The sequence below is a fragment of the Quercus suber genome, unplaced genomic scaffold (genome assembly GCF_002906115.3).
Source record: "Quercus suber isolate HL8 unplaced genomic scaffold, Cork oak 2.0 scaffold_73, whole genome shotgun sequence".
Taxonomy (NCBI): Eukaryota; Viridiplantae; Streptophyta; class Magnoliopsida; order Fagales; family Fagaceae; genus Quercus; species Quercus suber.
In genome coordinates, this window is record NW_027069538.1 from 1,318,877 (window position 1) to 1,333,588 (window position 14,712).

Sequence of the window (14,712 nt, forward strand, 5' to 3'; positions counted from 1 at the left end):
TCATTTCCTCTATTCTTCTCTGGGTCTTCTTTTGGATGGGATGGTTAGGGCCCATTGGTCTTTGCTTAATTGCTTATCTTCTTACAATAAAAATATGTATTCATGAAAAAACAAAAATATAATTGGGTACGCCCAAACTCATCTTCATTAGGGGAGGGGATTTTTAAGTGAAAGAGGGCTTTTTCATGTTTTGCAATCTAGAAGCCCAATAGACCTCTACTAAAGAGAAATACGCATATAGCCCGAAAAATAAACAAAACACATGCCATTCTATCTTATACATACATGATTACATTACAATCCTAGCATATGATATACTTTCAAAATGACTTGAAAGAAATCAAGATGACAATAATTATTATTTCTATCCAAAATTTCAAAAAGGAAAATTAAAGATTAAGCAATTGCCATCTTATCTTTTATAGCTACTCACAACAAAACATGCAAGCCTCATAGCCATTTGCGCCCTTATTAACAAACCCATTGTAAAGTCACTTCTTACATTTTATGCATAAAATCTCTATCGATCATTGATAATAGAAAGCAGAGGGTTAAACCCATCGCCACAATCCACAAACTGGTAATTCACCATAAGGTGGCCTTGAGCATATCCTCTTCCATCTGTGTCCAATCGTTGGAAAACCCCAACATCCAAATCCAACCCTCCATTGCTGCACTGATCCACAATCCTCACTGTTGTCTGTGCCCCGGTCCACGCATTTGTCACCTAAATACGAGTCAAGATAGGATCGAGATCATCAATTATTAACCATTATGGATACTCTTTCTCTTATTGAAGTGAAATTTTATGTTGATCACTACAATCAATACTCCAGTTCAACACCAATTACTGTTTACTAGTGCCTTTGAATTTGGGTTAATCCTGATTTATTCTAATTGGTGGGCTATCAAATGAGTATTTAACGATCTATGTATTTAGGTTCATGAACTAAGATTCAAAAGGATGATGTTTTTAAAATGCAAATTTCCAAAGGGATAAAGTTTATCTTTAAAAATGTTTGGATTTAATTAAATCAGTTATATTTTTAATCATATGGCATATTAAATAGTTATGTGATTTAGTTAAATGATTAAATAAGTCATATGATTTAGTCCGAGATAATAAGTTGAAGAAAAATAGAAAAATCCTCCAAACAATTTAGAGGAGACGTTTACTCTTTTCAAAGGTAGCAAAGAAGGGTACACTGTAACATAACATAATTCTAACAAACTTGTGTCCCTGTAGAGATAATGTTAATATCACAAACTTTGCTATAATTATTTTATGTTGCAGATTATGATTAATTATTTATTATTATCACATGAATTTACTATTTTTCTATACCAATCATAGTCTATCACGTAAAACAATTGTATCAAAATATGTGTGAAGTTTTTTGGTATTAGCATTAATTATTGGTCTCTATGTATATGCCTGACCAACTGGGGTGTACAGCAGCAAATTAAAAGTAAAAACTAATAAAAGGTGTAAGATAGACAAGAAACATCGACCCTTTTTGTGGGTAAGATTCGTTGAATTAATGAAACAATTGAACACGGTTTTGAAACAATTGTCTATCAATAACCCCATTAGCAAATAGCTAGCCTACTCATATTTTAGTATCAAGTTAAAGAATGTTGCAAGAAAAAATCAGTTTCATTTCTCACCTTCAAGCACTTGCCACAAGAGGCCTGGCCACGAGGCCCAGCCGGGCCACAGAAAGCTGTCCATCCATACTTACTACGCCATGCATAGGACTTGCCAGCATCCCAAGTAGAGCAATATGCACTAACAGCATTTAAGTCCCACCCATGTTGCTCTGGATTATAATAATGATACGTTGCACGCACATTAGATGCACTCTCTCCACCACCCCCGCCACCGCCACCACCTTGACAGTTACTTTGGCAGTTCTTGGAGGGTGAGCAGTAGTCATCAGTTGTGCCACAATAGCCATATTGGCTACAACATAGGTCGGCTGAGCAAGTCTTTCCACCTACTTGCCGGCCACATTGTTGAGCTATTGCATTAGATACTAGACACAACAAAACAACTGAGCACAGACCAAGCCTCTCCATTTTTTGCTCAATTAAAGCACACCATGGTCTAAGATGGCTTGGGGTTATATGATAAGGGTGCCCAAGTTAGAATTACCAAAATACCACTAATATTGGATATACATTAGGACCTAGGTGTAATGTTGGTGTGCTTATGGGGACTACATACTCATCAATTTTGGGCCAAAATAATCCTCAAGATTGGTGGAATGTGATTATTCAATTGATCAAGTGGCATGGAACGACGGTGGACATAGTCATGAAGATAATCTGAGGCGGCTAAGCCTAAGCGTATGGTTTGTTGTCAAAAGTCATGTGAGGCGGCCACAAATAAATGTTAATAAAGAGGAAAAGGCCAAACTTTGAAAGTCAGAAGATAAGGTACCTGGCCTGCTTTGTTTAATCATGATTCATGCATTTAGATAAGCTTTCCTACTCACCTTTAAGACTTTTTTGTCTTTCTTGGTAGGAACACAACGAACCTTTGGAAATGAGTAATAAGTAAATCTAGATCTCTGGCATCAAAGAGTGCATGTAGCATATAAATACGAATATTCCACATTTTGTTCATAAATTAGAATACTATTGTGTTTCTTTAAAAAAAAAGAAAAGGAAGAAAACTGTCATTATTACGATAATTATTATTATATAGTTATAACTTATAATGGGATTATGCAAAACAGAAAATGAGAAATACAAATCTAAAAAAATAGGCAAAAACAATGCATGATGTAAACACTAAACAAAACGGGGTGGAGGTGTTAAGGAGCCAAGTGATGGTTGACCTTCCAATCATTAAGACGAATACCATATGCATTAACAGTTTTTGTTAGGCATATAGTACAGATGTGAATAAAGTTTCACATTAAATAATAATAAAAAAAATGATTAATATAACACAATTAGACTCATACACTAATACACATTGGGTTTAAGTTTTTAAGTTTTCTATATGTTATAATTTTTTTTATACAAAAAAAAAAAAAAAAAAAAAAAAAAAACTTACTATATAAATTTATTATTTTTGTAACTAATTTAGAAATTTACTAAAAATTATTGGGAGCTATACATCTCTGTCCCCATACATAGTGAGGGTCTAATAAAAGTTTCAAATAATTTTTTCTAAATTCATTGCGTTTTGCAGCCAATTGAAGGCATAATTGGAACTTGCTCAACAAAAACCCCATTTTGAATTAATGTTTTAAAAAGTATTGTAAATGCTATCCCTTAATTTTTTAGTAGTTGGAACTTTTTTTACATGAAATAATAAGAACAACTTAATTAAATTGGATGGTTCACTTGTATAATATTTCAGGATTAATCTTTTGTTTTTAAAATGGTAATTACATACTATCACATGTTGGGTGATTGTCTTGTTAATTTATGCATGTGTACTGTGAAATGCATGTTGATTGTATGCTAGAATATGTTATAAAACATACTTGAAGAAGAATCACTAAATTTAGGTTTGATTTAAAAAGATTAGTTAAAATTTTACCCTAACAATTAATATGAAATGCAATATTTTGAGTGGAAGTGCACTCCAATTACACACATGTACAGGTCTTCTTTTTTTGGGGAGGAAGAGGGATAATCTCATAGTTACAAGTGAGAGGAGGGATTTAAACCTTGAATATCATGAAAACAGGTGTCAATTAGTTAAGCTATAATACTCTTGACATGTAAAGGTGTTCTTGAGCATGTAAGAAGAAATGTTTCTTGGACAAATAGAGTTAAAGTGGGGCCTAATTATGAAATAAAAAAAAATAATATTGTCACTGGTGAATCTTGTTTATTATTGTTAATATTAAGTTCATAATTTAAATAGTATTGCACCCCAAAAACCTGGTGTGGGGGGCTTGGGCCTAGAAAATTAGTACCGGCCCACTTAACTAAAGCCCAAGATTGACTTGAGTAGCCAAAGCCAGCCCACAAGATGGAAGTGGACCCAAACCTAGTTGGAGTGAGCCCAGCCTGACAATACATATGTTAAGACTTAGAAATTATCGTTTGGGAGAATCCCATAGTGTTCTACCCACTACTGACTGATGAGGTCGTGGGAAATCGATGAACAAATGATTAAATTCAAATTGGTTGCCAAGAGTTGTTAGTGCCTTCAGGGAGCTTGTTGCCGAATGTTATTTGGCATTTAGAATAAGTTTCAAAAGAATCCTCAGAAGGCATGATGGTTTCTTGGGATTCTAGTGAAAGTAGAAATGCATGGAAACTGGTGAAACAATAATGATTAGAACCCCATTAAGGAGAGACTATATAAGGAGATGGAAGGCAGACAAGAAGAGGGTTGGAAAAATTAGGAAAAAATGGGGAAGGAGAGAAAACAAAGAGAGGAGTGTGAGTAAAGAAGGGAGAAGAACAATCAGAAGGAAAGGGGGTGTAGGTCTAAAAACTCATAGAGATAATAGAAATTGGACTATCCAGTTTGAGTTTGAAGTTGTTTCCTGTAGAATTGTTAGGAAACCCACTAATAAAAAAATTGGGGGCCCAAATTCTTTGTTTAGGACATCAGCTCTCACAAGTTTGGAGACCACACCTGGTAATAGTGAGATTGTACTTAAAGCTTGTGAGAAACATAATAGGAAGTTAGGAACGAATTTGTAATCCTTGTATATTTTTCTTTTTAATTTTTGCATAAATATTCTGTTCACATTTTTTTTTTTTTTTTGGGTAAACCATGATTTAAAATTAAAACTAAGGATTTACAAGTCTATAACAATACATATTAGCTTTATCAACAGCCAAAATAGCCTCCACCATAGATGGTGGGTTACAAAAAACATCAAAACTATACAATGATTGTGCTCCCATTTTAGCCAATAGATCAGCGCATTGGTTTGCTTCCTGAAAAGCATGGATCACGCACTTGCAGGGAAACTCCTTCAAAAGGTTCCTGCAATCAGTTAGGAGTGGTTCCATTAATGAATTTTCAATGTCATTGTTCAAAAGGATCACAACACTCAAAGCATCAAGTTCAATTATTAGCTGTTGAATCCCCATCTCCTTAGCAAGAATCAACCCATCTCTAAGCACCCACAGTTCAGCCAAGGCGCTATTAGTGTACCTGAGCCCCCTTGCAAAGCCTTTCAGCCAAGCCCCATCATGATCCCGGATCAAACCCCCTCCACCAGCTCTATCTGGATTTTTCATAGCTGAACCATCTGTGTTAAGCTTCAATCAGCCTCTCGGTGGCTTCTCCCAACCCACAGGAACCATTGTATTGAAAACAATGGTTTGGTCCTAGTCACCAGCCTAATTGAAAAGAATTCAGCATTGCCTTGAATACATTTTCTCCAAACCTGAGAATTAATTGTTCCTGTCTTGAACAAAAAGTCATTCCTGTGAATCCACAAGTGCCATAGACCCATAGGAAATAACACCTTCCAAGGCATCCCTTTGACTGTTGTATTCATCACATCCTTGCAATTGTATTCCAGCCACTCATTAAAGGGAAGATTGAAAGAGTGTCTGTAACAATGGGGAACTTGAACTTGCATCCAGAACTGAAGGGCAAACTCACATCCTTTGAACAAGTGCTCTATGGTTTCAAAACTCCTGTTACACACTTTACACATTGTATCGAGGTTTAAACCTCTTGAAGCCAGCACATAAGTCGTGGGAAGACTGTTATGGAGGCATAGCCAAATTAGGAATTGAATCTTTGGAAGATATCAGTTTTCCAAACCCACTTGAAAGACAAAGAAACTGGGTTCAGGGGGTTTAAGCCTCTTGCTATAAGATAGGCTGCTTGAATAGAAAAATAGCTATTTTTGGAATAGGCCCACATGAGACTGTCACTATTTTGAGGCTCACAAGAATGGAATGGCCAGAATGGAATTAAGCACATTACTTGGGAGCTCAAAAGAAATGCTTGAAGGCATCCACACATGATTCTCATCAAAACATTGTCTAACAGTTAACTCATCTTCTCCTCGGGTTAAGGGGCCCTCAATAAGCTCCCTCAACCTCCCACAAGGTAACTAGAAATCCTTCCACATATTAACAGATTCCCCACTTCTGACTATCCATCTCAAGCCTTTTACATATATTAGTCCTCCCATTTTACATGCTGCCCAAATCCGAGAACATGGCAAGTTTCTTCCTTCTTCAGTCACTCTGTTAGGACAAAGATATTTAGCTGCCAACATATTAGTCCAAGGCTTTCCCTCCTCATGAGCAAGCCTCTAATAAAACTTAGCTAAAATGGCTTCATTTCTATGTTTCATTGAAAAAAGCTCCAAACCTCCCAACTCTTTAGGTAGTGTAACAGTACTCCATTTTACCATGTGCATTCTCCTTCTTTCCTCAGTTGAGCCTCAAATGAAATCTCTCATCATCTTGTCAAGGGAATCACAAATATTTGCCAGGAGGCTATGACACTGCATAAAATACTCAGCTATAGAGGTAGCAGCTGATTTAGCAGGCACAAGTCTCCCAGCTCTCGATAGTAAACTTGCTTTCCAATCGGCCAACTTACTTTGGACTTTATCAAGAATAAAATTGAAGGCATTCCCAATTCTACCTTCATGAATGATGGGGAAACCCAAATATCTACCAATATTATTGGTATCCATGATTCCAAGCCTTATGCACATAGTCTTTTTTCTCCTACTAGTAACATTTGGAGAAAAGAAGACTCTAGATTTACCGTAATTAACCTTCTGCCCAGCCAAGTTACAAAAGTTATTAAGCATTTCTATAATGGTGTTGCAATTCTTAGAATTGGCTTTGGCAAATAGTAAAATGTCATCTGCAAAGAACACATGGGAAAAGCTAGGACCATTCCTTGAAGCTTTGATCATATCCCACCTATTCTCTTCACACATCCTAGTAATTTGAGCCCCAAGAAATTCCATGCATAAGAGAAATAGATGAGGAGAAATAGGATCACCTTGCCTAATACCTCTTGATGGACAAAAGGGTTGGAGCTTGCTTCCATTGAAGAGTAAAGAAGTAGAAGTAGTTGTCACACAACTTATAATGAGCTTAATAATGTTATCAGGAAACCCAAAATGGATAAGCACCATCCTGATAAAGCTCCATTCTAAGCGATCGTAGGCTTTCTCCAAATCAATCTTCACCACCATGTACCCCTCTCGTCCTTTCCTTCTCCCCAAGGAATAGACAAGTTCTTGGGCAATAATAACATTATCTGAGCCTTTTCTGCCCTTCAGAAACACAGCTTGCATGGGAGAGATGAGCCTAGGAAAAAGAGGTCTAAGTCTTTGAACAAGGATCTTAGAAACGATTTTATATATAGTGTTACATAAGCTAATGGGTTGGTATTGGCTAACTGTCTCAGGACCCAACTATTTGGGTATTAGCACAATCAGAGTTTGGTTAAGGTTTACGGGCACTATTTGATTAGCAAAAAATTTCTTAACTTCGTTTCTCACATATTCCCCAACAACAAGCTAGAACCTCTGATAGAAACTAGCATGAATCCCATCACTCCCCGGGGCTTTGTAAGGCTTCATGGATCTGAGTGCATCCCAAATCTCTTTATCAGATGGCATCAGACCCATAGAACTAGCTTCATCTTCTTCTAGCTTCATACACCAATCAGAGTCCCAACTCTGCACTAAAGGGCAGACTATTTGGTTAGTTTGATACAGCTTAACAAAACTATTAGTAAACACTTCTTGGACTTGATCCACATTGTGCACCCACTCTCCCTCATCATTCATAATGTTGGTTATTCTATTCTTACTCCTTCTAGCCAACGTAGATAGATGAAAATAAGAAGTGTTTTTCTCCCCAAAAATGGTCCAATTGACTCTTGATTTCATGGCCCACAGCTCTTCTTCAAGCTGTAATATTTCATTATACTCTCTTGACAGCTGATCTTGGAGGTTGATCAAGAAGTTATTAGGATTGTTAGCAATAGCTCTTTGAGTCCCCAGTAACCTAGCCATGATTAGTCTCTTTTTTGCAAAAATATTCCCAAAAACTTCTTTATTCCAAGTTTGAGCTTTATGAGTGAATCTAGTGATTGCACCCATAAGATCATATTCCATGCCAGCCTAAGAATCTTTGACAATGGCAGGAAAATCATTGTGACTTAGCAACATAGGTTGGAATCTAAATGGCCGATTGGAGGCATTAGGTATAGTTGGGCACAAGCTAAGAAGCAAAGGGCAGTGATTAGAATTAACTCTGGCCAGATGAGTAATAGTAGCATTAGGGAAGGTAGCTTTCTAGTCAGGGTTAGCCCAAACCCTATTCAGCCTACACTGTATAAGACCTCCCACTTCACTCTTGTTAGTTCAAGTAAATTTGAGCCCAGAGAACCCCGAATCCATCATTTGACACTCATTCATACAATCTATAATAGCCCGCACCCTCCTTTGACAGATTGGATTACCCCCAACCTTTTTTCCTCAGCAATAACCTCATTAAAGCCACCCATAAGAGCCCAAGGCAGATCATGCAAAGTAGCAATCAATTTAAGGTTATCCTATAACATGCATCTTTCTACAAATTTAGGACTAGCATAAATGGCACTAATAATCCAGCTAAGGGATTGAGACCTTACCCGGATAATTGCATGTATCTCCTGGTCAGTTAAAGCCAAGACTTCCACATGTACCATATCAGTCCTCCAGAGAAGCCAAATGCCACTAGCGAAGCCAATAGTATCAGCTACCATCGACCCATCAAACGGTAAGGACTCAATCATCTCCATAGCTTTAGCACCACTCAATCTAGTTTCTATGATTACCATCAACATTGGAGCATGCCACTCCACCAAATCCAAAATATTTTTTCTAAACTAGGGTTTCATAGCACCCTTACAATTCCATATCAGTGTATTCATCATCTTAAAAGGGTAATTAGTAGGATCAAAAAGCACTAAGGAAGATAAATCCTTAATGATTCTCAATTTCCATGCTTCCATCACCTCTGCCTTACTCACCAACCTCTCTCAGAACAGAGTGACTGAGTGGTGAACTATGCCCCTCTGCCCTACTGACATTTTGGTGAGAATGGTACCTTGTATCTTGGCTTCTGCACTTTGTATCATCTTTACCCTGTTCAGACTCCCCATCATAAAGCATTCCACAGTCTTGTCTATGAGAATATTCCTCACTGAAATCGCCATTACCATCTCTTCTTTCTCTATCTCGGTCAGCGATTTTTTCGAGAGCAACTCCCCTGAACTTGTCCCTGACGAGACTGAGCTTGGTGGTGGGAGTGGCAGAATAGCTGGGCTATCCGTTACAAACCTCTACCACGGATTCGAGGTCAACTCCCAGGTCGTGCTCATCAATGGAAGGTAACCCAGCACTCTGCTCTCCACTGTCAACGAAAATAAATTTTTCCATGCCAGCATCAGCTCCAAGTCGAACCACCCCCAAATCTTTATTGGGTCCTGCTTGATCCACTTGATTGTCTTGTCCTTGATTGGGACTATTTTGCCCTTGTAGTACAACGCCCACCTCTCTATGTTTGATGAAACTCAAAGTTTTTGATTCCTTGGCTTTATTTCATATACCTGGCTTTAAATCAGTCCATGTTGTTTGTGATACATAACCAAGTGAATGAACCATCCCAGCTTCCTTAGGTGGGCTTAAGTTAACCCCAAATACAAAAAGACCCTTCTCTTTATTTAGGCCCATATAACTACTTTGGATGTCAACAACTCCTTTAGCTTTATGTTTAGTGCTGGCATGGGTTTCCCTCCTAAAAATACTCTTCCCATCACTTGTCATGTTCTGATAGGACTGATTGCCCTTAGACTTATCTCTATGCACTCTATCCAGCTGAAAGAATGGTGCCTTTCTTTTCCCAGTTGCCCTAACACCATCCCCTGTACTAGACAAGCTCCTATCATAGGACGTGTGAGAAGACTCACCCATTTGGCTCAAACTAGAGTCATTTGGCTTCTCTCGGGCTCTGTTCAGTGGCTTACGCTAAGTCACTAACATCCAGTCACCATAAACTTCTTGTTGGCAGACCGGCGTCTTCTCCACTGCAGATTTTACGGCACCATCTCTCTGCTCATCATGACTTCCACTACCCTGACCTTCCTAAGTGCTCTTACCATTCTCATGGACCAAAAAAGGACAAGCTTCCCTATTATGCCCAATTCGGCCACACTCAAAGCAAAGAGTGCCAATAACCTCATACTAAATGACCTGCTTAAGCTTCCCAAGAATTATGGTTTTAACAAGTGGCTTATCAAGATTTACCTGTACGCATAAACAGCCAAACCACCTCTGAACTCCGTTAACAGTATTAGCATCAATACGTAAAACAGGGCCAATAACTCTACCTATTTTTAACAAAGCTTTATGTTCATAGAACTCAATAGGTAGCTCTGGCAACCTTAACCAAACTACAACTGAGGAGAGAGTTGTTGTGGATGCTTGGAATTTAGGCTCCCACTGTCTAATGGCAAGGAAATGTTGACCTATAAACCAAGGCCGTCCTTTTAGTATGTAATCCACATCTTCTCTGAGCTCAAACTTGATTAGAAAGAAATCAAATCCCAAATCTATACAATCCATGCCTCCTTTCGGATTCCACATGCTTCAAATCTTAGATACCAGATATGGGTAACCCACCTTCCTTCCAAAAGGTTTGATGATTAAACCTTGATATATACCAAGGTGCTCTCATACGAGTTTTTTCTTCCCTGGAAAAGCACACTCTGAGATTGCCATCTTAAGCCAATTCATCCTCATTTTCTGATTCAACATCCTCTTGCATATCACTATCAAACCTAAAAGCTCTCTCAAAAGCCCCAGGAATACATCCCACCAACTTGTCTCTGTAGCTTCCTATCTTAGCGTGAGTCTTATCTCCTTTATCCCCTTCCACCTGATGGCTATCCTTAAACTTCTTAGCACTACGGGCCAAATTATTTGTTTCCTCATCAGAACGTTTCAAGCTTTCTCTCTCCATAATCTCAATTGTCATTCACTCTGTCTGTCTTATCCTGATGGGTTCAATGTCCTGTTCACATTGATATTGGATGATTTATGCTTTTATTCTTTATTTGTAATAATTTTAAAAGGAAATTAATCTACATAAAACCAAATAGTTTACCTCTGACTCACCCAAGGCTGTGGAGGATTTCCATTCAGCTTTGGAGTATTTCTTAGCTGGATTTATATAGGATTTAAAGAAAAAATGTCAAATGATTTGTAGAAAGTTTCAACTATTAATGGACTAATTTAGAGGTCAACAGACTAATAAGCTAGCATGATTGGATAGAATTTTGAAATTAATACATCTGTGTAGAGTAAGCCAACGTGATTGGCTCTGTCCCCAACCTTAATTTTCTCCTCAAATTGATAAGAGTACGTAATGCTTGAAACATTTTGGAAGACACGTGCATATTTGTTAGGAATCACAGATTGCTTACATTCTTCACCCACATGCATGGCCAAGAACCCAGATTTGGACCCTATTTTCATGGATCTTTCTCTAAATACTGAGGTTTTTCTTGCTCTTAGATCGTAGATTTGCAAAGAGTCTCTGAACATTTTCTCCAACTTTTATCATCTTTGACACTAGTGCCACACTGAGATACAAAGAAAATTGAGAAAAGATTGGAATACATAAAAGAGAGTGAAGTTGATGAACTATGTTGGGGTCCTTGGGAGTATGTATATGTGTGAGGATACGTATTACAAAAGGGTTAGGTTTTATGTTCTACCACTGCTAGTTACGCTACGTTCCCCTCCTGTTTTTAGTTATATATTAACTCTTTTTTTTTTTTTTTCCTTTTTTTCTTTTTCGGTGGTGAAAGTATGTCCTACCCTGTTTGTTTAGAACATGTACTAACCTATTTTGAATAACTAATAGAATATTTATCTAAAGCAAAAGACATAAAGAAGTTTGTTAAAATGTTTAAATAAAGAAGGCATGTGTTTGCATCTCTTAGGTTTGCTTTCATTTGACTTTCAACTAGGGTTGTGTATTCACTACACCAATCTAACGAACTCGATTCATCCCAATACAATGTCTTGAATTGTCTTTCTCTGGGTAAAAAAGTTGGGTTGGCTTCTCTCTTTCTTTTCTTTTCTCTTCTTTTTATTTATTTATTGAAACTTGGGTAGTGCTGGATTTGGTTTGGCAAAATTTTCAACCCAACTAACTTGTCACAACTAACGTTGTTAGCAGGTTTATATATATTTCTTAGTTTAATTTATTTTTTATTTAAGATTTACTTTAAATTTGTTTGTTAGATTTATTTTGATATTTTAACTTTTTAAGACATAATTGTAATGCAATTGAAATATTATGTCAAATTGTGTATATTCGAATAATTTATTGAATAATGAATGGAACTTTTTTTTTTTTCATTAGGTTGAATATTTTTCAAAACAAAGAGATCGGTTCAGATTAGGAAATACCCCAACTTAACCCATTCACACAGGCTTTACTTTCAACCTCTATATTCATCACTATGCAAGATTTTAATTTAAGCAAAAACATGTAACATCAAATAATTAAATCCATCATGCTTTAATGGAAATTATCAACGAAAATTTTTTTCTAATAAAAAAACCAAAAGATTTGATTTATTTGTTCACAAAATCTAAGGTTCAAATTCACACACATCAAAATCCAAATGTGATATTTATAAAACCCATAATATTTGTTAAAGCTCCAACACAGTGGATCCACTTTTAAGCAAAGAGAACGAAAATGGCTAGTATATATCTAAATCATTCTCAGTCACCTTCCAAATTCAAATGCTATCATTTACCATAGACTTCCTTCCAACAGTTTTGTTCTTTTCTTATTCTTACTCAAGAAGCACTAGCTCCATTTATTTCTTGGCAAATCCATGGATTATGAGACATTGGGCTACTTGGACATCATGAAAATAGAACAGCGCTTCAATCACCACAGTTCACAAACTGATAATTCACGATAAGGTGGCCTTGAGCATTGCCTTTTCCGTTAGTGTCTAGTTTTCGGAACACACCTACATCCAAATCTAGACCACCGTTACTGCATTGATCTATAATTCTCACCGTTGCTTGAGATCCTGTCCCAGTGTTTGTGACCTGCACAGTATAAATGAAACTTAGTGGTTTTCTTCTCACTTTCCTCGTTACAAGAATGTGATACACTTAGTATCCCTTTAGGAATAACTTATCTAACCTTTTACTAAAAAAAAATTCTGAAAATGTATTAAAATATACTTGTATCTTGAAAATTAAAAAAAAAATAAATGCGAGAAAAAAAAAAATCTTAAAAAGCTATACATAAAAACTGAAACTAACGCCAAACAAGCTCGTAATCTGACAAATTTAATAATTAATGGTCTCTAGTGAGCCTACACATTGTTGACGAAGCCCTCTAAGGGAAAAATAAAATAAAATAAAAATAGAGTTAGCTTTTATGCATAGTTTTCAATGTTACATCCGACAAGTAGATAAAGAATGGGTCCAATACTTCTATGAACTAGACCTATCAAGACTGTGATACGTGTTTATTTTTGACCATGTCACGATTTTGACAGATCTAATGTACAAGAATACTTACTCTTTAGCCATGATTAGCAAGCATATCAATTTGTCAAATTTCATTACATCCATGATTTGGTGATACAAAAAGAAATCAAAGTCTGAGTTTTGTTTGTCAGAGGATCAAGTTATTGACATCTTCACAAAAGTTGTTTAAAGTTTATATTTTTCTAAAAATAAAGAATAGATAGATTAGAATTCTCTTTTAAAATTATTTTTTTAAAAAAAAAAAAAAAAGAAGAAGAGAAGAAAAAACCCAACCCCATCATGTCAAATTTCTCAAATAAAAAATATAAAATAGTCCATATCGATTAAAAATCTGTCACAAAAAGAACTACACTATTATAAAAATAAATAAATAAACTCAAATTCAATACTTGAAATTATACTAAGCTGTTGTATTCTAGTTTAATTCTACCATAATTTTCCATAATAATTCTACCATGAAAGTTAACTTGTCACACCACTTAGTACTTACCCTTAAGCACTTGCCACAAGCGGCTTGTCCATGAGGCCCAACAGGACCGCAAAAGGCAGTCCAACCATATTTGCTACGCCATGCCAAGGGTTTGTTGGCATCCCATGTGGAGCAATATGCACTCACAGCATTCAAGTTCCACCCATTCTGCTCTGGATTGTATAAGTGGTACGTTGCTCTCACATTGGAGGCACTCTCACCCCCACCGCCTACACTGCCACCGCCGCCACTGCCGCTGCCACCGCCAGATTGACAGTTGCTTTGACAACTTTTGGAAGGTGAACAAAAGTCATCACCTGTCCCACAGTACCCATATTGGCTACAACAAAGGTTGTTGGCACATGTTTTGCCACCAGCTTGCTTGCCGCATTGTTGTGCAACTACACTAGCAAGTAAGCAGAGAGATAACACTAAGCAAAAGCTAAGCCTTTCCATATTGTTCACAATTTAATTTGGAAAAATATGGTTCAAGGGTGTTTGAATTTATAGGGAGGAGGTGAGTCTTTAGAATTAATTACGTTTACCTTGTAGTTTGAATAAGATGACATATCAATGTTATGTACGATTTTGACCTTGACTGGACTAAGTGCAACTTTCCACATTGACTCCACAGACTTCTATATGATTCGTAGCCCAATATAGATAAAGAATGACAACAATCTTGCACGATCGGTG

General features: G+C 36.8%; 2 protein-coding genes across 2 annotated transcripts; both read right to left on the reverse strand.

Annotated features, from left to right (window-relative positions):
* Positions 1-250: 250 nt before the first annotated feature.
* On the reverse strand, positions 251-2,126 carry LOC112037375 (pro-hevein). Its single transcript, XM_024070184.2, has 2 exons — positions 1,669-2,126; positions 251-727 (listed from the first exon to the last, which is right to left on the reverse strand). The coding sequence occupies exons 1-2, from the start codon at positions 2,077-2,079 to the stop codon at positions 521-523; spliced, it is 618 nt and encodes a 205-aa protein (XP_023925952.1). The 5' UTR covers positions 2,080-2,126; the 3' UTR covers positions 251-520.
* Positions 2,127-12,744: 10,618 nt separating this feature from the next.
* Positions 12,745-14,486, reverse strand: LOC112037387 (pathogenesis-related protein PR-4). Its single transcript, XM_024070200.2, has 2 exons — positions 14,038-14,486; positions 12,745-13,097 (listed from the first exon to the last, which is right to left on the reverse strand). Exons 1-2 carry the CDS (start codon positions 14,470-14,472, stop codon positions 12,927-12,929), a joined length of 606 nt encoding a protein of 201 aa, XP_023925968.2. The 5' UTR covers positions 14,473-14,486; the 3' UTR covers positions 12,745-12,926.
* Between the last annotated feature and the right edge of the window lie 226 nt (positions 14,487-14,712).